At 36.6% G+C, this 26,059-nt stretch overlaps 1 protein-coding gene across 1 annotated transcript in view; it reads right to left on the reverse strand.

Annotated features, from left to right (window-relative positions):
* The window catches only part of COL28A1 (collagen type XXVIII alpha 1 chain), a 32,657-nt gene that overhangs the window by 3,525 nt on the left and 3,073 nt on the right, over window positions 1-26,059 (reverse strand). The window contains exons 3-31 of the mRNA XM_027636543.1: window positions 25,937-25,957; window positions 24,411-24,470; window positions 23,088-23,141; window positions 22,757-22,801; window positions 21,891-21,917; window positions 21,562-21,606; window positions 20,912-20,956; window positions 20,225-20,278; window positions 19,369-19,437; window positions 18,655-18,723; window positions 16,882-16,950; window positions 14,751-14,819; window positions 14,252-14,320; window positions 14,092-14,160; window positions 13,707-13,775; window positions 12,695-12,766; window positions 12,049-12,117; window positions 11,270-11,341; window positions 10,297-10,365; window positions 9,823-9,891; window positions 8,058-8,126; window positions 7,510-7,578; window positions 6,743-6,811; window positions 5,303-5,371; window positions 4,544-4,612; window positions 3,682-3,762; window positions 2,194-2,229; window positions 1,037-1,073; window positions 352-909 (exon numbers count right to left, since the gene is read on the reverse strand). Of these exons, the coding sequence (XP_027492344.1) occupies window positions 352-909; window positions 1,037-1,073; window positions 2,194-2,229; window positions 3,682-3,762; window positions 4,544-4,612; window positions 5,303-5,371; window positions 6,743-6,811; window positions 7,510-7,578; window positions 8,058-8,126; window positions 9,823-9,891; window positions 10,297-10,365; window positions 11,270-11,341; window positions 12,049-12,117; window positions 12,695-12,766; window positions 13,707-13,775; window positions 14,092-14,160; window positions 14,252-14,320; window positions 14,751-14,819; window positions 16,882-16,950; window positions 18,655-18,723; window positions 19,369-19,437; window positions 20,225-20,278; window positions 20,912-20,956; window positions 21,562-21,606; window positions 21,891-21,917; window positions 22,757-22,801; window positions 23,088-23,141; window positions 24,411-24,470; window positions 25,937-25,957 (2,242 nt within the window). The remainder of the gene's footprint in view (window positions 1-351; window positions 910-1,036; window positions 1,074-2,193; window positions 2,230-3,681; window positions 3,763-4,543; window positions 4,613-5,302; window positions 5,372-6,742; window positions 6,812-7,509; window positions 7,579-8,057; window positions 8,127-9,822; window positions 9,892-10,296; window positions 10,366-11,269; window positions 11,342-12,048; window positions 12,118-12,694; window positions 12,767-13,706; window positions 13,776-14,091; window positions 14,161-14,251; window positions 14,321-14,750; window positions 14,820-16,881; window positions 16,951-18,654; window positions 18,724-19,368; window positions 19,438-20,224; window positions 20,279-20,911; window positions 20,957-21,561; window positions 21,607-21,890; window positions 21,918-22,756; window positions 22,802-23,087; window positions 23,142-24,410; window positions 24,471-25,936; window positions 25,958-26,059) is intronic.

Below are 26,059 nucleotides of genomic sequence, written 5' to 3' on the forward strand. Positions count from 1 at the left end.
GCTGATGTGAACAACCAAATGAAAAAGGGAAGTGAACAAGCAGAATTTATGACAGTGGGTTTCATTCTGACTTACAGTCCAGCAGATGTGCAATGCATGAGCACTTATTCAGCCTAGAAAACCAGTTTAAGCAGTTGTTTTCCTAGACTGGGTGACATCCCCCTGTTGGCGTGTTGAATCATTGCCCTATAATGTGATTCCTTAAAAGAAGTGAATCTCTAGGTTCCTATGACTTTGCACCTTGTAACTAATCCTGATCAGCATCAAAACTTGACATATCCATAAAGATAGTACTGTCCCCCCACCATGCTGAGAAGCATCAGGTACAATGCATAACTTCAATGAACGCACCTGGAAGGGTGTTGAAGTCATCAATGAGAAACATGTGTTCTGTGTCTGGATCTGAAGCAATCAGATTGAGCTCACGCACAAACTCAGCCTGTGTTGGGTCTGAAGTGTTTACAATTCCTATTGCGTACATTTCGATGTTTGCTGCGTGAGCCTCTCGAACGACAGTGTCTAGTTTTACAGCTTCTCTCTTGTCTGCTTGGCCGTCTGTCAGCACAAGAGCTACTTTCCGCACTCCTGCTCGAGCACTGAGGAATCCCTCCTGGGTTGCTTTACGGATTGCAGTTCCTGTGTAAGTGCCTTCTCCCATGTATTGCATTTTTCTAATTGCTTGCTTAACATCCTGTCGAGTTGTATATTTGTTGAGACCAAATTCTAGTTGAACTTCTAAACTGTATAACACAAGGCCAATTCTAGTAGCATTTCTGCCTACAGTTACTCTGTCTACTAAAGCGGTTACAAAGTCTTTGACAATCTCAAAATTTTCTGGTCCCACACTCTCAGAGCTGTCAATCACAAACACAAGCTCCATAGGAATTTCCTTACATTTAATACCGCAACCTGCAAAGGAAAAATAAAAAAACCCAGATCACAATGACTTGAGGTGGTATCCTTTTGGAAAGCAGAAGAATGTAAATGTAATAAAGAAAATACAGAACCTGAACGTAAAGATTTCCTGAGTACTTACCACATATCTCTTTAATTAATTTAATTATATCTTCTCTCTGGATATGAAAAGAATTAAATATGAAATTATTTTACAACTTTGCCTCTTTCAAGTAATGCATAATATTGACACTAACAAATATTTTGTTTATAGTTAATATTTGTGTCCTACAGGAACTTAGAAAAATCTTACTGTTTAACTTTCAAACCTGACCTTCCAAACAGGGAATGAGTCCCACATTTTACACTGAACTGTTTCATATGCATATAACAATCATTAACTTGACAACACAGAAACATCTTTATCTAAAACAATTAACTACTGTTATTGTAAAAATGTTTTGTGATTAACTGATTCTCATTAAAACTGAAAATCATTCATAATTTAGTATCTGAATAATATGATATCCATTTTAAATGTATTGGGAGTGGAGAAACAGACCCAGCTTTAGGAATTATATTGCTTGTAGTGAGCCGATGTATGACAGAGCACTAACACAGAATGGAATTGGGAGTTGGAAGCCCTGGTGTATCTGGCCCACTCTGTTACCCAGCTTTCATCAGAAAAAAGAAAAAACAGCTGCTGCCTTCAGAGCTGTCTGTTCAGAAAAGTGAAACTTTCTGTGAACAAAGTGTTTCTTGTTATTAGAGCAATCCTTTGTTATATTTTTTTAAGTGCGTGACAGGAATCATTTGGCATTGAGTCAGTCTTTCAAATACAACCTTTTGCTACTGCTGCTCAGCTTCCATAAAACTTAGTAGTAGTCACTGACATACTTTTACTGAATTTAGGTCAAGTGCAGTTCAGACTTAGCAGAAATATAATTAAGTTCATAGCATGACAGACCATGACAAGTTTGAAGATCTTTTCTCTTTATACTCTTAAATACTTGTAAAAAATCCCTCCTGCAGCAAGTGCACTCCTGAGTCATCTAACCCTAACTGTAAAAGAACATACAGCAGAAAAATGCCTAAAATTACCAGGAACTTTAAATTCCATTTCAGTAGAAAGTAGATGAGAAAAAATCAGAAATCTTTGAGTGGTTTCATGCTGTAGTATTACTGAGACCACTTCTTGTCAGAAAGCTCCATCCGAAATAATTAACAGGATATGTTTCATCTGAACTAGTATTGTTTATATCTTGCCATAAGGGGATTTAAATAATGGAATTTGCTTACTGTTAGACCTTGCTCTCCCTTTGGTCCAGTTTTGCCCTGTAACAGTGATTGTTAATTCAACATTGCAATTAATTAGTAACATTGTAATTCAGAATATGACTTCATCAATACCATTATTTGAACAATATTTGGCCAATAGGAACTTTGGCTAGAAAAAGTGGTGTTTGTGTGATACTACCTTGTGCATTCAGTATCTGCAGCCTCCTAAGATGATGGTGTTATATGGGAATTGGATGACCTCAAGTCTCCCACTCAACCACCGATTGTCAGTTTACATTAGAAAGGGAGAATCTGTGCAAAGCTTTCTTGTCTACCATGTTTTCCTCTCTCAATAGACTGTGCACCTGCCTGACACCCTGGAATGATGAGAATTCTGCTTCATCATGTGTGATTTTAATAGGGCCAGTAGCAGGCCAAGAATGAATTTTTAAAATATGGACTATTTATATGTTAGTGTATATATATATATATGTGTCACCCCCCCAGCAATGGAGTTTATATATTCCTACTTAATAGTATGCAAATTTCAGAGCAAAAGAGCACCACATATTACTTGTGTGCTTTTGGGGACCTGCCCATCAGCAGAAGTTTTCATTTTGACTCTCCTCATTGTTCATCAGCTTTGAGGGAAAGTCTGAACTATAGTTATTTGCTAGCCATAGAATAGAATTGCATAGTTTTGTCTTGAAACATGGCAATTGTCCTTCACTGCTCTCCTGGTTTCAGCTGGGATAGAGTTCATTTCCTTCTTAGTAGCTGGTTCACTGCTGTGTTTTGGGTTTACTATGGGAATCATGCTGACAACACGCTGATGTTTTGGATGTTGCTAAGTGGCGCTCACTCTAAGTCAAGGACTTTTCAGTTTCCCATGCTCTGCCAGTGAGGAGCTGCAGAAGGAACTGCAGGGAACATGGCCAGGACAGCTGACCCGAAGTGGCCAAAGGGATATTCCATAGCATAGGATGTCACACTCAGTACACAAACCGGGGGGAGTTGGCTGGGAGGGGCCGATCACTGCTTGGGGGTGGGCTGGGCACTGGTCAGCAGGTGTTGAGCAACTGTATTGGGCATCACTTGTTTTTTTCATTATTATTATTATTATTATTATTATTATTGTACTTTGGTTCAATTATAAACTGTTTTATGTCCACCCACGAGTCTTCTGTTTGTTTATGTTTTTTTTTTTCTTTTTTATCTGATTCGCCTCCCCATCCCACCAGGGCTTGGGGGGTAGGTGACTGAGTGGCTGCATGGTATTTAGTTGCTGGCTGGGGTTAAATCATGACAACTTCCTGAAGAGAGAAACCACATCTGTGCGATAAGTGGGGTATTAATCAAGGAAATGTCTTTTTGCTTTTGAAGTTTTTCATTGTTTCAGTTCCTTAAGTATTTCAGATTATATGTAGTTAAATAGAAAGAAGAACACACAACTCAGCTTTGTTTTTACATGGTTTAAGAAAACAGCCATGATAAACCTGAGTTACTCACGGGTTCTCCAGATAAACCAGGGTCACCCACATCACCTTTTTCTCCTTTTCTCCCTTTGTCACCTGTAGCTCCTCGATCTCCCTGTAAAACCATGTTGGTAAGCAGACAGAAAGCGTAAGTCAGTTTTTATTACACTTTTCAAATTTCTCTCTAGTTGCCTTTGAGAATTCACCTTCAGCTTCTGATATGACAGAAATCTTTGTTAGAAATCATTTAAATAACTTGGTATTTTGTGAATTTCGTTAATAACTTATAGGATTGGCTAAGCATCCTTATGGGAAAAAATAAGTGAAGCTGTTTGAACAATGAACCATCTCAAACAACTATATGCACACTATAGAGGGGTTTCATGTGATATTATGTGATGGAAATTATTATCAGTGTCTTAGAAAAATAAGATAACAGTAGGGAAATAGAAAAGAAATCCAAGGGTGTCATTGGAATGAATAATGAGAATATCACTCTGAGAAACCTTTTGGCCCAGAAAAGGTGTTTGGAATTACAAACAGATGGATTCGTGTGTCCTGGTTTGCTTTTTAGTAGACTATGGTATTTTGTACAGCCTTTCTGAGCCAATGTGATTGCATCTAAAAACTGATTCCAATCTAAAGTTCTCTTTTTCTTAACATTGATATAGTGCCCAAAATTTGCATAGTGGGTGAAAGAAAGGCAGTAATATTAAATCTAATAATAAAATAATATAACTTCTAATAATAATATAATCTTCTATTATCTGGGGTTTTCCCAAATGCCCATTCCCTTTACACAAAATTTATAAGCCTTCAACGAGAGCTGACTGTAATGAGTATTTTCAGTGTGTTCTTTTCCATCTAGGGCATTATCTCTGATTTACATATCATACCTTTTGTCCTAAAAGCCCATCTCCAGGAGGGCCTCGTGGTCCTGGCATTCCTTGAATTCCTTGTTCCCCCTAATGATAATCCAAGTAGTGATATTAACTCTTTGTAATCATTAATCATGCTTTAAATTTAAATGTTCAAAGAGAAAGTGTTTCAAACTGCATTTTAACAAGTATCTTGAGGCACTTGAGACAATGTAGTAGCTAGCTTATATTTCTCAAATATTTCTTCACTGTAAAGTTATATAATATTGAAAAACCACATTGTTGATTTTAATTTTAATTTGTTCTCTCTTTCTATCCCATTTTATTCATTCTCATTCCCCTCTTCTCATTTCTGTCTTTTGAGTGTGTCTCATCTGACTGATGCTTTGGGTAAAAGTGCATGTTACAGGGAAAAATTAATAGTACACATAGATTCAGGATGGAGACTCTTTCTCTACCATAGATGGTATTCATATAACTACTTCAGGCTGTCTGCATGGGCATGAGAGCTGAGGAAGAGGAAATGGTATTTTTAGTTTCGTAAAGGTATCTTTAACTGATGAAAGTTCCTTCCTTCTCCCTCAACACATGTGTGCTTGGCCTTGTCGTTCACAGCAGTAGATACAGAACATACTTTGTAAATCCTCCCATTATCCTTCTCATTCTCTCGCCTGAGGCTCCTTCATATAAGAAACTATGTGAAATCTCCTTGACACTGTGATGGTCAGATTGACCGCTCAGCACAGGTTAAATATTGGAGACATGAAGCCTTTTTACCTTAGTTCCTTGAATACCTTCACCAGGAGGTCCCAGAGAGCCAGGTAGCCCTGGGCGTCCTATGGTTCCCTAGAGAATATTCATAATAAAAATACACAATAAATTGTTATACCACCATGTAATTTCTTGTGCATCCCTACCAGACATTTTTTTTTATAAGTAGTGAGGATAAGATTGTTCTGTCTGACAAAGACTCATTTCAGCCTTTATCAGATTATTAAAATCCAGTTGATACTTCAAAGGAGTCACTTGGCTTAATGATTACTGAACATAAATAACCTTGCTGAGAGATATATACATTGTGTTGAAGGAAAGATTGTATTGGTGGGATACTGGGGACTGAATTAAGATTTAAGAGAGGATTATTATCGTTTTGTTATCTTTCATCACCATTACACACTAAGACCTATGGGCATACAATCTAATGTGGCATTGCAAATAAATACTTGTTGCTAATTCATAAGATAGTTTTCAAAAGAACTCTAGAGAAAATGTTTTCATTCTATATGTTATTCACAGGAAGCAATCAAAACCCACACAGTGAAATATTAATTTCATGCCTATATTGCTATTCCAGTATCCCTGCATGAAATTATCTCTTTCCTCATTTGTAAGGATACTGTGCACATGCCAGTCCTTGGGACTAGTCCTGGCTGGGGAAGTGCTTCACCACTGCTTTGCTCTGGATGTGGTTTTCATGCCAATGTGAACTGAATTTCTGGGACCAATAAGCCACATTGTGCAGGTAACACATTATTATGTTGCATAATCTTTGCATTTGACTTTGTTGAGTTCCTTTACATTTACATTCTACATCATTTCTTTTGCATTAGTAGACTTCTAAAACTGAGCTGTAGGAGCATAAGAGTTTCCAATTTGGGAGGTTTCATAGGGCAAATTGCTTTTTATAGTTACAATTATTTTCAGGCCTTTGTCATGATGTATATTATAACTACAAAAATAATCCTTTTTTTCAGGGATCTATCCCTATATTAGTCATTATATGTTTATTAGGTTGGTATAGTAAAAAAGAAGAATTAATTCCAGAAGAACTCAACAGTATGCCTATAGCTGTAACAGTAGCATGGGCAAGACACACTAAGTGCTTGCCAGGCCATTAATTTTGACCAATGCCAGGTTTGAAGAAACTTTTGCTACTCAGTTGCAGCTAATGTCTGCAGGAGCTAAATGTTTTGTCACTGATCTTCACTGCAAGGTTATCATTTATCATATGCAACTGGAAGAAGGCTATGGTTTATGGTTAGTCACCAGAAACATTTTTGATTTTCTACAAAATAAAGATTATTTGTTGGATTAATTGTTTCTAGTGAAGACAGAAAACGTGGATGTCTATGCACGTCTATGCATTTTTATAGTATAGTTTGTTTGTTTGTTTTTTAGAAAAAAGACAAAGGGAGACATAATTGTTAAATATCTTACTTTTGGTCCTGGCAAACCTTCTCCTGGTGGACCGGGGAGGCCGACTGGTCCTCTAATACCGGGATCACCCTGAAAGTTGATACTTTAAGAAATAAGTAGTGAATACAAAAGTTTAATTTATCTCTAGGATTCCCAGCACCTCTTATACTCAAATGGGACAAAGAGAAGAGAACTATTGAACAACATGGTGCAAGTCCAAACAGTGATAACTCATGAATACGGCAGGCAGGACAAGGAAGTTACTGGGGATAAACAGCTAGCGGTCTAAACATATTCAAGACATGTACAGCCAATTATGCATAGTTACACAGGAATTACAATTCCCATGTTGAAAACAAAACAAAAAACTCACAAAGATTTTGCTTGCTGTCAGTTGAGTCACACTCTATGTTCAAATTGCCACTGTTCTAGCTTTTTCCTATCAGTGTCTCCAGACAGCTAGGGGTTTGAGGTCAGTGGAAAAAAGATGCATGTCCTTTTAAGAGACATTATGCATGTTTAAATAGTTGCAGTCAATTCTTCAGTTGCCTGTATAATGCCAGTAATCCTGCAATCTGCATCAGGATGAGTTCTGAAGTGAAGCTTGAAGAGCTTCTGTGGGATCTATCTTTTATATACTGACAAGGAAGTTAAAGCTGGACTAAATAGGTATTCTGACTGTGACATGTAAGTAGGAATTATATCTCCACGAAGTAACATACATATACATGTACAAATACATATACATATACATATGCATTTACTTTTCTAGAAGTGAAGGTCTGTACCTTAGGTCCTGGTAGTCCAACTCCATCTGGGCCTTGTTCACCAGGAATCCCAGGGAGGCCTGGCAAGCCCTGGAATTATATACACAGACAACATAAATTTAATTTATGGTTATATTGACTATGTGCTTTTGTTAACATTTGTATGGTAGTGTCTTGAATATATTGTCTCTTAGTGGGATCACTTTAGTCTACAATTGGTTAAATTTTACTCTGATAAACCAGAAGTGGTGTCAGTGGCATTTGTGTGTGTGTTGAATGCCATGCAGGGGGCTTGCATGTGTTTGAAGACAGAGGAGTCTAATCTGGAAAGACAGTTGCCACAGCCATTCTGCACTGCATAATCAAGAGAAGTGGAGGACAGGGAAGGTCTTGCACTATTTCAGAAGGAGATTTTCCTTCTGTGCTGAAATGCATTTCCACAGTTGAGGAGTCTTTTTAGGCCTTTAGACCAACAAATCTTTCCTAGCATGTCAGACACAGAGGCAAATCACTTATATGTAGCACTTATTTGTTCCCAATTCACATAAAAAAAAAGTCTATAAACTTACAGGTGGGCCGGGATAACCATCTCCTTTTGGCCCAAAGGGCCCGGGGGGTCCTGGAAGGCCTCGGTCACCCTGATGAAGGCAGGAAAAACCTCTGAGTGAATGCCAATACAGTTGTTAGCAGGAAATTTTCCATGGAAGTGAAACTTCTGTGGCAAATATACTGTAAATTGATTTTATCTGTCTATCTGCTAATGTATTTTACTATGTAAATTATTATTTTAGGTTTATTTAATCCTGGATTAAAACAGTACCAGCTCAGGATTTACAGGAGCATTCACTTCTATGAAACTAATTTTAGTATTTTTCAAGAGCTCTGTCTGTTGTAATTTGTGGCCTACATATAAGAAGAAATTCTGTTAGTTGCATTCCCCATATTTTTATCATAATTTGTTCTAGAATTGTATTTTCCTATAATACTATGGAACCTCATTAAAGCTTCTAACAGGAGCTTCCTATAGGAGATGTATAATTAAGCTTCTTTCATGGATGCAGACAGCTGGATTATTCAGGAACAGATTTACCAAGAAAACTAAAAGGACTTTAACCCTCCCAACCACTGGATGGTGCAGTGAACTGCTCAGTTACAGCTGAATGGATGATCAAGATTGTGTTTATCCCTGTAGCTACGCAAATAGTGGGCATGCAGAAATAAGGCAAAAATAATTTAAAAAAATGAGACTGTAAAAGGCTTTCCCCTGTACAGCTTAATGCAGATGTGTGTCTGAGAATGAAGGAACAGCAAAACCACTAATGCTGACAAAGACAGCAAGAAGTGAAGAACATAGTCACAGAAACAGGCAGTGTCACCCAGCTGAAAGAGCTCTGGGGACTCAAGGCTGAGGGACAGAAACTTGCAGCTCTGAGCAAAGGGCTTGCTTCCTGTTGATTGATTCCTGTTGGATCCCCAGAAATGGGACAACATGCAATTCTCTGAATTAACTGGACTATACCAGAAAAGTACGTGATTCCATCATCATAATCTCCTCCTGATGAAAATAAATGTAAGGATCTTGAAAACCGCTGACTGATCAAAAAGGGATAGAGATAGTTACACGCCTCTCATGCTTCTCTTACTATGTTCAGTTCACTCAAAGAACAAAAGTACTGTCAAATTCAATAAGAAAAAAAAGGAGGGGGGAGGGGCAAGCAGGATCCAGCATATTTTGAGAAACACAGGTTTATATGTCCTGAATTTCTTGGTGTTCAAACAAAATCATTCCTGGAATGAAGAGTGGATTATGAAACTCGAATCTAGGTACCACTGAGGCAGTACTGGAAAAGTGCTAGAGGGAAATCCTTAGCTACTTATTCGTGTTCTTCTTGCACTACTTAAGGTATTTCCTCTCACAGTGCCAGTTTGGCCCATGTCCTGAGACCTTTTTTGGAGTCTATAGATTATCGTGTGTCAAAATTAGGAATGAAGCAAAGGAGCCTGGATGAGAATAATTAACTGTACTTGACATGTAGGCTGTTGTAAGCACAGTTAACAGGTGTCCTCTCTGCCTTCACTTCTAATCAATTAGAAACAGTCATTCTTCTCCTGGTTCTCTGCCATCTGAAACCTTCTGGTTCACAGAAGCTGGGAGATTGACCATCCATGGTTTTCTGGCTCTCCAAATCCTTATACTCTGACAGAGTTGTAGGACACATTTGTTAAGAACTGCGAAACACTTGGCCATCCCAGGAGATTTTTGTTGCTTTACTGAAATCCTCCTGGCTTATTTTACAGTTCTATCAGAAACTAGTTTAACAATTTAGAAACTACCTTTGCCCCAGGAAGTCCAAAACCTGGCTCTCCAATTGGTCCAGCAAGACCAGGTAACCCAATGTCACCCTGCAATGAAGAAAATAAATACTCCTGTTACGTATTTTATTAAACTCCAATCACAGGCTGGTTTTCTGGTATACGAATTTATATATATCAAACATAATAGCTAATTTTATTTATTGCTACTGCAAGCATTAAAACCCAAAAGCACAATAAAGAAAAGTATTTTGATATCCAAGGTTATTCAAAATAAAGCAATCAACAAAGGTAGGCCATACCTCAAGCTCCCATACTGTTAATACAAGAGCACTGTGGTAACTAGATTGGATATAATCCATAACTCTATTCATAGGAAAGAAGAAGTTTTAGTTGACCTTCTGAGGCTGAAATGGTTTAAACAAGTATTAGCATAGCCTACTTCAGTTTTCACCCTGTGTTTATAGGCACTAGGAGCTGGAATCTGGATGTTACCTTTGGCCCAGGCACAGCTCTTCCAGGAGGGCCTGGCATTCCAAGACGTCCTGGTGCACCAGGCTCTCCCTGCAGTGAAGGAAGGAGAGAAAAACCAATGGATTTTTCTGAAAGTGAGCATGACCATCTCATATAGAAAACATTTATGCAATAATTTACAATATTCTATTAAAATTCTATTAGAATTTCTAATATGCAATTCTACGTGGAATATCTGTGGAATACGTTTGAAGAACTGATAACAAGCATACTTCTCTTTTCTCAATGGAAATGAGATCCTTCTCAGTCACTGGGCAAACAGATGCTATTAGAAGTCCCTTTCTTAGTATATTTGAGACTTCGTCATACAGCACTCAAGACTTCCTGCCCAGCTCTGTAGGTATACTGAAAACATGTATACTTTTCTATTAGATTAGATTTTTTTGAAAATAGTCCTTTCAGTGTACTTTTTTACTTCTTTTTCCTTTTATGTGGAAATACTTGTGTATAAATAGCAAAAAACTTACTAAGAAACTGGAGGAGAAACCTATAGTAGCTCTTCTCTCACTTTCAGTGAGAACTGAGTATTTTAATGGAAACTCCAAACTCATAAAAGAATATCAGCTATGAGTCAGTGTAAGGGAAAATAAAGTCCTGTCACATATGTATATTCCATACACAATACTATCTTCCTAAATATTTCAGTATAAAAATACCCGTAGATACCTTAACTTTTTGTAAACCAACAGGGAAGCAATGTGGTAAAGGCAAAGTTTTTTAAAAAATGCTTCTAGCTGTTTACAGGGATCATGGTGTGTCTTGCTAAGAGAAGTGTTAGCTGGACTTTTTATTATTATTATTATTATTATTATTATTATTATTATTATTATTATTTAATGAAGCAAATTCATTCTGGAACAGTTGTTTCTGAGATCTGGAACAAAGCACAGCTTTAGGAGGCTATTTTACACACAAAACATAGTAATAAACTCACTTTAGCTCCAGGAGGTCCAGGCACTCCTGCTGGTCCTGTTAATCCACGTATTCCTCTCTGACCTTGATCTCCCTACAAAAATGGAGAAGACATGTCACACATACTAAATAATATTAAGAATTATTATTATTATTATTATTATTATTATTATAAGAATGTGCTAACTGGAATTAACTGTAAATGTCAGTGAAAGATATCAAAGATCTGTCTTGTAGGTGGTGCACATGAGCTGTTCCTATTGCCTTTATTGGCAAGTCAGTTAATTCTGCTCAGTAATTGTCCAGTTTTGGATTGGTACAGTTATAACTATGTAGATTTAATCCAAAATGAAATTAACTGACTTAGCAGTGAATACTGTGGAAAAAACACCAACCCAAAAGGAATCTTAAAGATTGAATCCTTGCAGCTGAAAACTACGTTATTACATTAAAAAGATACTATCTAAGAAAAATTATCAAACCAGGAAAATATAATTCACTTGGTAGTAATTTTTTTTTGATTCTAAGGCAAATAGGGCCAATCAATTGATCACAATGCCCTGTCTGATTGACCAGCTTACACTTCTGGAAAGAAAAAACTGAGAATAGTGTTTCGTTTGTAAAGGGAAAGCTGGTATTCAAGAGGATTATTAGGCTGTAATAATTACAACGAAAATAAAACTGTGAGTCCAGAATAATATTTTTTTGTTAGTTATATTAGGCAAAAAAAGCCAAGGCTTTGACAAACCTATTCCTGGAACATTACAATATCATGTGACATCTTTAGTAAGAAATTCTCACCTTTTCCCCCTGTATTCCAATCCCTGGAGCACCTTCAGGACCTCTAAGACCAGGTAACCCTGGTTCACCCTTGAATAGAAAAATCAAGGGAGCATTTCATAGCATTGCATAGACATGGTGCAAGATCAACTCTGTATTCCCTTGAATAAGTTCATTAAAATCATAGACCTTTTAGAGTCAATGACAAAACTCCCACTGATGTCAGCTGGGTTCAGGATTTTCTTCCCACATTCACAAGCATGCAGTATAAAACTCCAGGTGGAATGCATGAAGTAGCCTTAGTGGTGGCTGAATGCTTTGATTATACAATCTTAAATACTGGCATTTCTGATTCTAGGAAAATAACGTGATCGGAAGGCCAGAAAGGTTTCCCATAGCCATTTTAGTGGTTTTCCTTCTGAGTTGTAGGGCATTTACTGGATTTTAAAAAAACCCAAAAACTGTAAACAATATCAGACAATGCCCCACCCCAAAAAAGTAGAGAAAGTAAAGTTTACCCTAAAAAAGTATATTCGCAAGAGAATTCTTTTCACTGAAAAAGTGTGGTGCTTTTCCACTTTCTCTTCTAGGTCCAAGTATCAGCACAGGGAGAGCAGTAGGAATGCTTGGAGGGAAGCAGGCAGACTGCAGACAGAGATGAACCAACCTTTTGTCCAGGGGCTCCATCTTCTCCTGGAAGACCAGGCAGACCTGCCAGTCCTGAAGGCCCTGGCTCACCCTAACATCAATAAAAAGTAAATCCTTCTATTAAATGCAGACTTGGTACTAATCTTTCTCTGACTTGAGGAAATCTATTTAATTCTTTTTTCTAAACTGTAAATATATTTATAGCACATATTTATGTGTGTGACCCCAAATCTTGACTTTTATAAAGACAGCTCTCATTACCTGGTGCTTTCCTACCATCTCATTGTTTGAACTGTGCACTTTATCTGTGCAATTAAAATTCTTAGCTATTAATGCTCCAGCTCAAACATAATGCCATCATATCATTAAGTGGTAGCATTTATCAGATAGAACTGACTGTGACATGATGATTGACATCTTGCTGGTGAATATCAGTGCAAATCTATTGATGGCAGTGGAATTGTCTCAGGCCTATTTATGTAAGATTCAAGAGCCTGACCTGGCTTTAGGTGAAATGGGATCATTTGGGGTCAAATGGGTTCAATCAGCATTACTGTATTTTGTGAAATTAAAGAAAGAAGTGGAATAATTTCTTTTCTTTTCCAACCCCTGTCCCAAATCTGTAACAAAAAAAAGGGCAAAACCACGACTGCCCTGTGCCTTTCTACTATGACGAAAGTACTTTTTCATCTATTCCTATATTTTATGTTAATCTGGCTGTTAATGACATAGGGACTGGTTACTATCTTGGTCACTTCAGCACTAAGATAATCTGGTTACAGCTTCCTCTCCTCTCAGCAACTGTGCTTTCCGTCTGCCAGCACAGCTTGTTTCTCGTGATGAGCGTGTGAGGATGTAGCTGCTGCTTTGTTTCCATCATATTCTGGTTGAAAAGGGAAGGAGCAGCACAATAACTGCTATTCAGTGCTTTTTTCCACCTCTCTGGCTATAGTGTAGCTTGGGACTGTAAGTTCTGAATAAATAATCTGAATAAATAAATAGATAAAATAATTCCTCTATTAGCAATGTACCTTAGAACCAGGTTCTCCAATACCTCTTTCTCCTGGCACTCCAGTCTCTCCAGGCAAGCCTTGTTCACCCTTAAGTAGATATTAGTTTTTAACAGCGTTATGGAAAAGTATCAAAGCATACGTTTCATTGCTTACATATAAAGGAAGATTAGTATGATATTGTCTTTAGTATGATGTGTTAAACCCTTGGTCACAAAGATTGGGAATCTGCCACATATTGTGAGCTGTCACCAGAGTCATTGTTGGAAATTATAAAAGCTGTAAATGTATAGTTATATGTCACTGGGAATCTTTCCTTCCAAAGTAGCTGATACTTAAGAGACTTAATCATGAAACATAACAGTAAAAACAGCACAGTAGCTTTTACTTCAGAAAATTCCCTAACCTTTGGTCCAGGTAGTCCCTGTCCTGGTAGCCCTCTAGAGCCAGGTGGTCCTTTTGGGCCTTCCACTCCCTGAGAAGATTAGTTAAGTAATTATTAAAAATAAAATAGTCTCTGTTACTATACATTTAAATATGAGGTGAGGGGGAAGTGAAAATTGCACCTTTTCTCCTTGAATTCCAATTCCAGGTAATCCAGCTGGTCCAGGTAAACCAGGAGGACCAAATTCACCCTGGCAAAAAAAGTACAATTGCTTAGTTGTGAAAAGATACAGAAACAATCTGGGACAACTCCCATGCTAGTTGACTTAACCTCTCTTGAAGTCAGTGAAGCTGGGGAATCTGATCTTTTATTTTTCATTTATGCATTTATTTTGTGCTAGTTCAGCTGCAAATAACTGCTAGTCTCTTTTTCCCTTTTTAAACCTAAATTTTCCCACAGAATCAGATGCTTTTTCTAACATCTGTTTTAATATGAAGAAATATTAAAATAGGTTTGGAGAATTTATTGGACATAAATGTCAACAAAATACCATATTATCCAGGGTCTTTTGTGGGTTCCTTGCCTCATTACACCTTTTGCAGTGAATGTCAATCCCATATTCCCTGTATTATGTAGATTTATTGGCACTTCATTAATCCCCTGGTGTATTCCTTGCTCACCTTTTCACCTTTTATGCTGATGCCTGGAAGTCCACGAGGGCCTTTTGGTCCATCAAAACCACGGTCGCCCTACATGAAAAAATAATATGTTGTTAACTGTGTAACTAGAGACAGTGCTTACTCTGACATCATGAAAACCAAAATGACAACCAGAAAGCAGCTCCTGAATCTGTGTTCCAGAGGTGATCCTTTCAAATGAGTTTGCTCTGCAGTTTGAAATTGCTGATGAAAGAGCTGAACAAGCTTCTTTTTATCTTTCTGCCCATCTCAATTGCTTAAGGTCCTGTTTTGCTTCCTCTCGAATCAATGACAAAACCAGAACTGATTTAAATGTTCACAGAGCTGCATATTGAGACTAACTGAAAACTGAATTCTGCTTATTTGTCTCATGGGTTAATCTCATTAAAGTGTGGCAAGAAGGATCTGGATCTCACTAAGCATTTTGCCAGATTGAAGACCAGGCCACCTGTATTGTTGTAGAAGTCTATTTGTAAATGTCATTGTCTTTCTAAATGTTTGTTTACAAAGCAGTGGTCTTGGGAAAGTGCAAGTTACTAATGAGGATGCAAATATTGTGCTTTCCTGTACTTATGTTAATAAAACATGTAAAGGCAGATGTTAGCTTGTATAAACTGTCACAGAATCACCGAGACATCAAAATTATGCTCCAGATGGGTCTTTTCTATCCCCAGTAATCAATTCCATTGTTTTAACTTTGACTAAAATACATTATGTGGATTTCTGTTTTAAATTCTTTACTCCTGATGCTTTAGAACATCTGCCTTCATTATCCTTCTTACCAAACTGTGGGCTTGTAGTAAAGACACTGTGAAAAAAGCAACTGTAAATTTGCTTAGATTAACAAATCACCTGTTTAAAATGTGTTTAAAACCAGAAAGCTGACATGCTTGGCAGCCATAAATAGGATTAGAGATATAGACTCTGTTGATACATGCTTGGCTCCAGGTCAGACTTGGCAGTAAAAAGTAGTTCATTTTTTATAGAACCAAGAGTTCCAATAGTGCTGGCAGAATTCCACTTTGATTATTTTATTCTATCTCAATTGCTTAATAGTTTTGGTTAGATTATGCACTCGTCTGTACTTGTTCCCACTGTGCCTTGCTGCTGTGCTTTACTTATTAGTTGTAGTGTTTCTTCCCACATAAATTGGTGTTTCAGTGGCAATGGAGTGATTTTAAATTGCATTTTCTTCAAATTGTTTTTTTTTTTTTCATTCATGAGATCTGCTAAGCAAATACAAGCCACCAACAATGAAGTTAAATGATTTATATAATTCATCATAAAATACACACTGGATGTTTGAAGATATTATGTTGCTAGCAGCAGTTAAATTTAAACCTAGCTGACTACAATATTGTGCTCAGCAGGAATCCTAAGATTTTTGTAAAGGGACAGTTGGGCTCTGCATCTGTGAAACAATTTTTTGTTGTTTTCCCAACCACAATTGCCTCGGTGCATACATAAAAATGAGCAAACTGTTCAGCTGCTTATTTAGCTTGTGTACAAGCTGTGTCACTTTGTTATTGTAACCAAAGGCTGAAGTGACAAACTCGGCCTGGGAACTGGTTTTCACTGAGCAGCAAAAGGATCTTCTAGTGAGTCCATCCATGCAGGTACAACTACTACTGCCATTACTTCCACTGGATCTGAAAATTAGTAAGAGCAGCTTTCTTTTGCCACAAACTGAATTCAGACTTCTGCTAAAATGCATAAGATGGTGGCTAAGGTATGTAATAAGCTTAGAAGCCTGTCTTAGAAAAAAGCAACAACAAAATGCTAAATTGTTCATCTAGAAACAATTTTATAGTATTTTATTTATGCTCAAGGCTGTTTTAAAATTATAGCTGGAACTCATTTCATGCTTAGATCCCACAAATCAAGCATCAGGGGAATTAAGTATCGGCTTTACAGGCCCCAAAGGCTAGCTGTGCCTACAAGTCATGTTTGGACCAAGTGAATTCCATGAAAATATATTGGGTTATTTGATGCCAAATTTTAATGTTAATTTACAAGGTGCTTTTCTCAGATTCCTGTGCCTGCTATGGACTTGTTTTGGCGTGCACTCATTGAATGGTGCTGCTCTGGTCTTAAAACCCTTTGACTGCTGTACCTTCGCTCCTGGAAGCCCTTCTCCTGGTGAACCTCTTTCTCCTTGAACTCCTTGTGGTCCTTGAGGCCCCTGTTAACATAAGTTTAAAATGACCTAGAATATGTATTAATCACTCAAATGAACAGCAGTGTGTTCTTTGTCATTGTCAATTATAAGCACATGTTCAAATGTTGGTGTAGTGATATCCTGTTAAAAATAATACAGTAATTCCCAGTGAATAAGTGATGAGCATTCAGGCCTGCAGCAATAACAATATTTTTCTGGTTACCAATGAATCACAGGTTATGTAGCTGAAATTTCTATTCCTTATACTTTTGAATCTTCACTCCCTAACCTGTTTTAGAAATTCTTACTAATCCTTATTAATGTATCAGTATAATCATGAGAAATGGAGAACCAGATTAAAGCCCAGAATAGTGCTGAGGGAGACAAGGCTGTAGAGTTATTTGATTGTAATTGGCAGAGAGAGTAACAGCATGCCCTTCTCTTTTTGAAAGCAGATCTGGAAGGGCACAAGGGGCAAATAAGACAACGAAAACATTTCACTAAATCCAAGTCCAAAATCTGTGCATATTTAGCCTGCTTCACTGTGTTTTCCAGCATCTGGTTTTTGTGTGTTTTTTTCTCTGATTTATTCCTTGAGGTGACACACACACCACAGAATGCTGGTAGATTTGGCTTTGCATAGCCTAAATATACTTCTGCACAGACCTTTAGAATTATTCCTAGTTCTTAGGTAAAGATAATTACACTGCATTCAGCCATAAGAGAAACTTCTTCTGAAGCAAATAAATTTTAAAGTAAATTAAAGAAACATTCTTAGGATATATTTTTTAAAAATTGATCTTTTGTTATAGCAGTACAGCTTTTGTGGTTAGCAAAGATTCACATCACAGGCACCTCTTCCCCCAAGAAGTGGTTCTTTGCTCTATGGTGTTATTGAGGAGACTTTGCAAGCAATTCGACTGTCACCACTGGCCTGATTCATACTACTCTTTTCCTTGGGCTCTTCAGTGAGAACTCGCTCCTCTCCAGTAGTGTATTTTCAGCAAGTTTGAGATCAGTCAGTTCAGCTACCAAACAATCTTTCTCTTTTTCACAGGAGCACCTCTTTTGAAATTATTATTACAGATCTTTCTTGGGGAAAAGCTACTTGTGAAAAAAAACTGGACAAACTTTCCCTCCTGGTTGCATTAGAAGTCTTTCATCCAGGTGATGGGAAATGCTGTACTGTATTTAACTCAGTAAAATGTGCTGCTTGACATTTAGGAAAAAATGACTATAAAATTTACACTGATTTTCTGAATTACCACAAAGAGGTTAAGTTTACAACTACCAGCAGGAGGAATGGGAGGAAAAGAGGGAAGAGACTTCACAGCAAAACCTACTATAAATTCTGAAGTTCTCCCCCTGAAAGCCATGCTGGTGTTAATGTTCTAGTGGTACTGAAAAGCAGTCAACTTAGAAGTTATCACTTAGGGATTTGAATCTGTCAGGTGACAGATTTTTTTAAGTATTTATGTGATTTTGCATAAGATGTTGTTTTTTTCGTAGCTGCTTTGGAAGCAAAGATAATTAGAAAAGTTAATAAATTGGAAACATTTCCAGTTTATCGTGGGAAATGAGAGTCAGACAATGTAGTATGTATGACAGTGAGAAACAGTGGAAGAAGGGAAAGAGATAGTATCATTTAACACACATTTTTACAGGAAAGCATAGAGACTTTTCCCTTTCTGTCCTGCTTCCTTCTCACCAAATAAAAGATAGACATACCATAAATCCTGGCTCACCAACTCCAGGTGGCCCAATGGGGCCTGGTCTTCCTGTCAAACCGGTGTCACCCTTCAAACAAAGACGTATTTTGAATATGCTCGATTTAGGTACTTTTATGTGTGCAGCATATAACAGACAACTCATCAGACATTCTGTGCTTGAAATACTAGATGTAGAGAATACAGGAATGGCAGAGAAAATCTGAGTTTCCTCATAATCATGCAACATGCAAGGCTGAACAGACATTGAACTGGTGTAGTTTCACAGCATGCATTTCTATGCATTTAAGAGAAGACAATGTTGAATATAAACAGTTAATTATTCTCATCATATTCCCAGTCAAGAAATCAGTATTTCTATCATAGAGTTTTTGTTCTCTTTATGCCAGTCATCTAGACCAACAAGCCTGTTTTGCACAGAATAACTTCTGTTTAAGACTATGAATGTGTTTTTTCTCAGCCATACTCTGCTTGGATTGAGTTATGTCAAGCATAACAACTACCGTTAAAAAGTCCTTTAAAATACATACTTAAAATTTACTTCTTTTGTTCCAAACAGTTTTGATCAACATACAAAATACCTTTCCAGTACCACAAAAACAGCATCTAGGGATTTGAAGTTTCTCATGTATCATGAAGTCTATTATCTCAGCTGTCTTGAGCTTTGTTCTTATCCCACAATACATACAGTACAGAAGATGAGAGATGCTTGTACCTTTGGGCCTGGCAGTCCTATTCCAGTCTCTCCAGGCAAGCCAGGTGGCCCAGGGAGACCTCTTTCACCCTTTCAAAGAATGGAAAAGAAACAATTCTGCTTACAAATTGATGTCCTGGAAAATCAGTTTAACTCAGTTTATAGGTTAATTTTTGTGTATCCTGAATTTCAGCCCACGGGAATTCTATTCCACAGTACTTCATCTGTTCAGTGCTTTCAATGCTTCAAAATTCCCTTGATTAAGAGCATAATTTATCCTATACAAAGTGATAACAGATTAAATAAAAGGTAAAAATTTCATTTCATGTGGCATATAAGGTTTTGACCCCCAACTGTTCTACGCACCACTGTTGACCAGCAGGTGCTCTACATATGGTGCAAAGACGACAAGAGACATAACAAATAATGTCTTTTGTATACTTATTTTCAAGTTTTTCTCTACAAAAATATTCCTTTTTAGCTACAGAATTCTTCTTGAGAACGTACAGTTTCAAGGGAAGATTTGATTTGAGATGCCAAACAGAATTCCCATTTGGCATTTAGGGAAAAAAAACCTATTAATTTAAAATCTGAAGAAATGCAATGCTGAGTAATATTCTGTGATGCTACCATATTTTAACTGTTCATAAGTGTGATTTGGAGTGTGATTTGTACCTGAATTCAATACAAAGAGCAAATTAATACCTTTCTTAGGAACCTTGTAGAATACAAAAAATATATGATTTGCTATTGGTGTCACATTAAATTCCATCTACTACAAGAAGGGTATAGAGTATAAAGATAAAATCATTACTGTTATGAGGCTATATTAATACCTTTTAGCATTAATAAAGAGAAGAAATAATGCCATTCTTGCCTTTGATCCTTGCAGGCCTTCAGGCCCTTGATCTCCAGGTTGTCCTTGTGGACCCTGTTAAAACAGGAGCGGTTTTAATGAGATTTTTCATGCTTTCATAACAATGGTATCTTGAAAAACCAATCTGTAATTTGCTGTATTCTGCATGGTAATAAGAATTTCAGACATTTCAGAACTGAAGCTTTGCTTTCTGATGCATGTATAGATTGAGTACTCAGCTCAGTTGGAGAGGATTTGGCTCTCCCTTTATTTGAATACAGTTAAAGGTAATCTACAGTCAAGATTTGCTGAAACAACTATGATGGGCTCAGCCTTGTGGCCTTCAGTCCAACAGTTTTGGGATGACAAGAGACAAATGAGTTCCCATGTACTTCTTGAGATAGTGAAATAGTTAAGACACTAAACAGGAAATGAGTGATTTTGGTTTTTACGGAACTGTATTTGCTGTAATTTTTGAGACCATAAAGATGATTTATTTATCTAGACTGCTTTTCCAAATTCTTGTTAGTTTTGCTATTTAAGAAGATAGATTTTGGGTGCCTTGAACTCAGCAACTCAAAGATTCCACGACATTTGTGGTATGGTATTATTTCAGAGCTTTGAATTCAGAGAACTAGGAATAGTTTCTTTTTTTGTTTGTTTGGAGAGGTCTTTGTCTGTGTAAATGTTTGTAGGGTTTTTTTTTACCTGTAGGCCTCTTATTCCTCTTTGACCTACTGGACCTTCAGGACCCTGAAAGATAAGTGAAAAAAGTGATATATTTATGTATATATAGATTTCAACAAAACCACTTTTAGATAACTTTTTACTAAGCTATCTTATTTAGATATCTTTACATTAAAATAAAAACTAAATTTAAGAGAAGCTCAGTAGCCAGAAAGTATTAAATATTTTTTAAATGGACTGGTAACCAAAATAGAGAGTAACAATGAACAGAGTTTATTATCAAGGACTGGTAATCCAGGATTAAACTCAGTTGTTTCATTTAAAATATTTACAGCAATTATACACTGAGTCTTAAAGACTGAAGTTCGAAACAATAATTTCATTTTTAGCTCTCTTTCCTTTTGCTTACTACTTCAAGCCTTCTGCCTCTGTTAAAGTAGAGTTTTACCATTGTTATAAACATGAAAATGTAGGAAGAGCTGAGAAGGTTACTGAAAATGGTGTCCTTGCTCACTTCATATTTTAAAACTGTCAGCTGTTAATTTCCCTCAGCCTTAGAATTCATCTCATTCAGCCTTAAATCTCTCACCATGATTGTTATTCAGAGAATTGTAGTTGTTCTGTGGTTTAACTGTGTTTTCTGAAAGCATAACAACTTTGTGGCTACTTACTCTGTCTCCTTTTATTCCTGGGATTCCACATTCACCTCTTTCACCCTGGAAAGGAATAGGAATAAATATTTATGAGGTATATTGGCATATCATCCTCATTCTCTGGGTGCTTTAGTTGAAAACCTAACTGTTATTCTAGTCATGACATATTATTGCAATTGTGTTTTAATTTTATTGAGGAAGAGTCCCATCTTCTATTACAGCTTGTGCAGCAACTGCTAAGATGATGTTATTGTTCATTACTAGTATTTATAGGAAATACGGCACTATACATAATAAATAATTATAACATGAAATATGTAAGTATAAGATCTGACTAAAAGAAGTACCTTCTCTCCTTTATATCCAGATTTCCCCTGGAAAAATGAAAAAGCAAAGCAGGTTGTGAAAATATATAATCTAAATGTAAGAGTGTGAGTATTGGCTCCATTAACATTCTACTCTCTCCAGAAAAACATCATTTCAAGCAGAAAAGATGATCTCTGATAAACATGGCAATATGATTCGAAATATTGCGCTTACTGGTCATGGTAGAGGCTGTTGTATGAGTGAACAAATCTTATGAAAGGGTCATTTTTGACTGGGATTTTGGTGATGTAAAAGCAGATCAAGTACAGCTCATATTTCCGTCTTAGTAAGAAACACAATAAAATAAGAAAGCAAGAAAAAAAAATCACCAATTAAAAAGGATATACTGAGTAAATTAGAAAACATAAAGCAGAGTGATTCATATGTGAATGAATTCTGTATTAAGCACTAAGAGACTGGTCCTACAGTTAGTTCCTATGCATATTTCATTCAACTTTTTCATTGCTATTATACACATTGCTGTTATATATCTTTAAGTGCCAAATGAGAAATTTAAACTAACCCAGAATGATGCAGGCAGAGTGTCGGCTTCTGTAATGTTCTTAAATTAATGTATCAGAGCATTTCACACTTTTTAGGAGGGACTATGGATTATCAAAGAGTATTTTCTAAATCACACAAGAAGAAATTATTACTTTTCATTAAACAATGAGAATGTTTTCGGTTCTTCTTGTGTTAATGAATCTTCAGTTGGTAAACCAGAATTGAAATTTGCTGTTATAATTAAACAAAACAAAGCAAAACAAAACAAAAGTGGTGTTTTGCCTTAAAGAAACACTGCTTATTGTACTGCTAATTGGAGAATAAGGGAAAAAAACTTTTTTACCTCTATTCCATCTCGTCCTGGGATTCCATTAAGACCTGGCTCCCCCTATGAATAATCCAAAATCAAGATCAGTGAAATAAGGGCAAGATAGGATTGTCCTGATTATCTGAGTAGATATCGCAATATCTACAGAAATGCAATAGAGAGAGCACATCAGCTTTTATATGTTAGATACAAGCTTTTAATTTGTAAAGAATACTTATCTTTACAACAGCAAAAGGAGGTAGATGAAGTTTAAGAAATTCCCAGGTGGAAAGGACATAGGCAATGTTAGGATAATCTTTCCATATTAATAAAGGACCAAATCTTTCTCCTAAATCTGAAAAATCACCTTTGCTCCTTTCAGGCCTGGAGCTCCGTCGTCCCCAGTGCGCCCCTTTTTACCCTGGAAACAACAAAAAATGATTCTTATAATATATGTTGGTAAAATAATTTTGTTTTACAATATATATGCTATTTTTTTTTTTTAGGATATTTGCTTCCAATAGATTTATTTTTAAAAATCTCTGCATTTACCATAACCTTGAAATTGAATTTCTGGGAACAGCAGGACCAACTCAACAGGCAGCCATTTTTCTCTTTTATCTTTGTTGTAAACAAAAATTGTTCAGATCTCCTCTGAAGAAAAAAGGGGATTAGATGTTTTTGTAGCTACCCAGCTTGCTAAGTGGGTGTTTTGTTTTCTTCTGAACCCTTTGAGCTGTATGCTTCTGTGTAAGAGGTACCTGCACTCTCCAACTAAAGAAAGCAAATAATAACCCAAACAAAACTACTGTTTACACATAGCAGAGGCTACATTTGCAATTTAAATGTGCTTTACTCTGCAGCATAAAACTAGTATGTATTTCTGTTTAGGCATGTACAGGATGTTCAGGTCAAAAGGATGAGGGTGGGCAAATCTAGGGTTCTTTTCAAACTCTGACACTGTCCCTTCACCTTGGGCAAGGGCTATAAGGTACTATGGTGCTTTAGTTCAATGTTAGGGATATAATATCAGATCATTCAGTTATTTTTGAGATACAAACCCTGCCGTTTAGGTCACCAAACCTTGTATTAAGCAATCCCCTAGATTTGCTTAGGCGTTCTATTTGTAAGACTATTCTGAAAGAAATCTAGCCCATCTTCCCCTTTTTACAAGTCTCTTGTCTCGTTTGCCATTCACTTAAGGGTTGGACTTGATGCTCCTTGTGGGTCCCTTCCAACTCAGAATATTCTGTGATTCTGTGGTTTGTTCCTAATGCTTCAGTATCTTGCTCTCTCTCTTGCTTTCAGAGAGCTTTTTGGATATTAATGTTTGATTTGGGGCTAGTTAGATCCAGCTGCTCTTGTCTGATTGCAACAGGTGAGTTATTATTCCACACAGGAAAGTCGTTCCTTTCTGCCTCTTATACTGCTGTGGCTAAAAGCAGAGCCTCACCATACCACACTGTTCTTTTCTCAGAGGGAGTGTCCCATGGCATTCTCAGGTCTCTCCCTACATTTCCTACTAGTGTGACGTTTCCATGCAATTTAACTACAGAGGACTACATACTGAACCTTGAACTTTTGCTGTCTCAGGATTTGGGTTCACATAATTTCTTTTAAAAATTCCAACAATTAGTTAAATCTTGATTTATACTCTCTATCAGTTATTTGAGAAATGACAGCTACTTACAGCAGGGCCAGGAAGGCCTCTTTCTCCCTTCTCACAGTTACATGTGGCAACCTGGGGGCACTTTGAATGAAAATAGTAGAAATCACCATATTTTAACAGAAGAGATAGAAAACACACAAGCATCTCCCTTAAGTTACTGTATGGCTAGTCTGAGTACACCAGTAATGACCAGAAATTATATTTACATGTTTTACAGAAATCTTTTAATTGTCAGTGAACACTCATCCAGACTGTGGCCTCCTACATTCCATCCAAAAATTTGTATCATTCCCATTCCTGAAATTTCAGTCATTTCAATAATGGCTTTACCTCCAAACTCTTCACAAGGTCAGTTCATAAGTAATCTGTGTCTGTTTTGATTTGTTTTGATTACTAGGTACTGTAGAGATAGCCAAGACAATGGGGTAAGAAAACATCTTACATCCCTTTTCTACTTAACTACACTATACGTAGAGTAGATCATAGTTTAGCTCTATAAACAAAATATGTATGGATGTATACTTTAATTTAGTTAATGCAATTCATTATAATATTTTATAATCTTTCTTTCTCTTCTGTCATGTCTACCATCATGTGTCCCAGTCAAACATCATTATTGTATGTATTCATGTGATTTTTAAGATCTTTCTGAAACTTTAAAAGTGTTACTTAATACAGAATTATTACAGATACTGGAGTTATTTTTGAAGGAGGGATAGAGAATGTTGTTTTTATTTTTGGTTTAGTTATTTATTAAACCTCCGCTCATCTTGGAGATGTCTAGAAGTGAAGGGTTTAAATATAATTCTTGTCTGAATATCCCAAACAATATGTTTTCCAAGGCTAACATTCAATGTCACTGACAGAGAAAAATCAAGGTGTCAGAGGAAATGAGTGAAAAATAAAATGTTGCAAGAGAACACTTATAATATTTAGCAGTTTGCTTGAGCCGCTCATGAGAAGAGTTTTTGTCTGTGATAACTGTACCTTAAATAGCACTAGCAAAGAGGAAAGCTAACTTTATTCCCCTCAAAATGCCAGCCAGACCTCCTAATGCCTGCAGTCAGGGTGACACAATGTGGACAAACTGGAAAAATGCAACGGTGGAGCTTTGAGTTCTTCTCCTATTTTAAACTCTATTACATAGGAAGAGGATTAAGGGCTAGAAGTACACTACATTTAGCTGTGTCTCATGTTTTCTTTTCCACTGAGGTCTGTTAGATGAAATGTCAAGATGTATCAGCAACTTCTTGTTAACCTGAATACTAACATATTGTTCTTTTTTAACTTGGAAAATTCATTAGGATAGCAAATTACGTTGGTAATGTGTAAACTAGTGATTAGTAAATACATTAGTAAATTACATTAGGATAGCAGATTAAAGTTCTGTCCTGCAAATACAAAAACATTTAACTTGAAGGCAATCCCATTAGACTCAATACTTAACCAACTTCCTGAGCTATCAGTTTTCTTGAATTATGTTACCATATAATTGTGAATATCTATATTAAGCAGTAGTTCTCTATGGGAAGAGAAAAAGTACTTACCCCTTCCTCAGACAGATCTTTCTGTAAAAGGCAGATATTGAAAACAACATTAGAAACTTAGAGTCATAATCCAGCTTTACAGAAAGTACACTGAAAGATGTGAAAACAAATTGCTTCAGCAAC

The sequence above is a fragment of the Corapipo altera genome, unplaced genomic scaffold (genome assembly GCF_003945725.1).
Source record: "Corapipo altera isolate COAL_440 unplaced genomic scaffold, ASM394572v1 45, whole genome shotgun sequence".
Lineage (NCBI taxonomy): Eukaryota > Metazoa > Chordata > Aves > Passeriformes > Pipridae > Corapipo > Corapipo altera.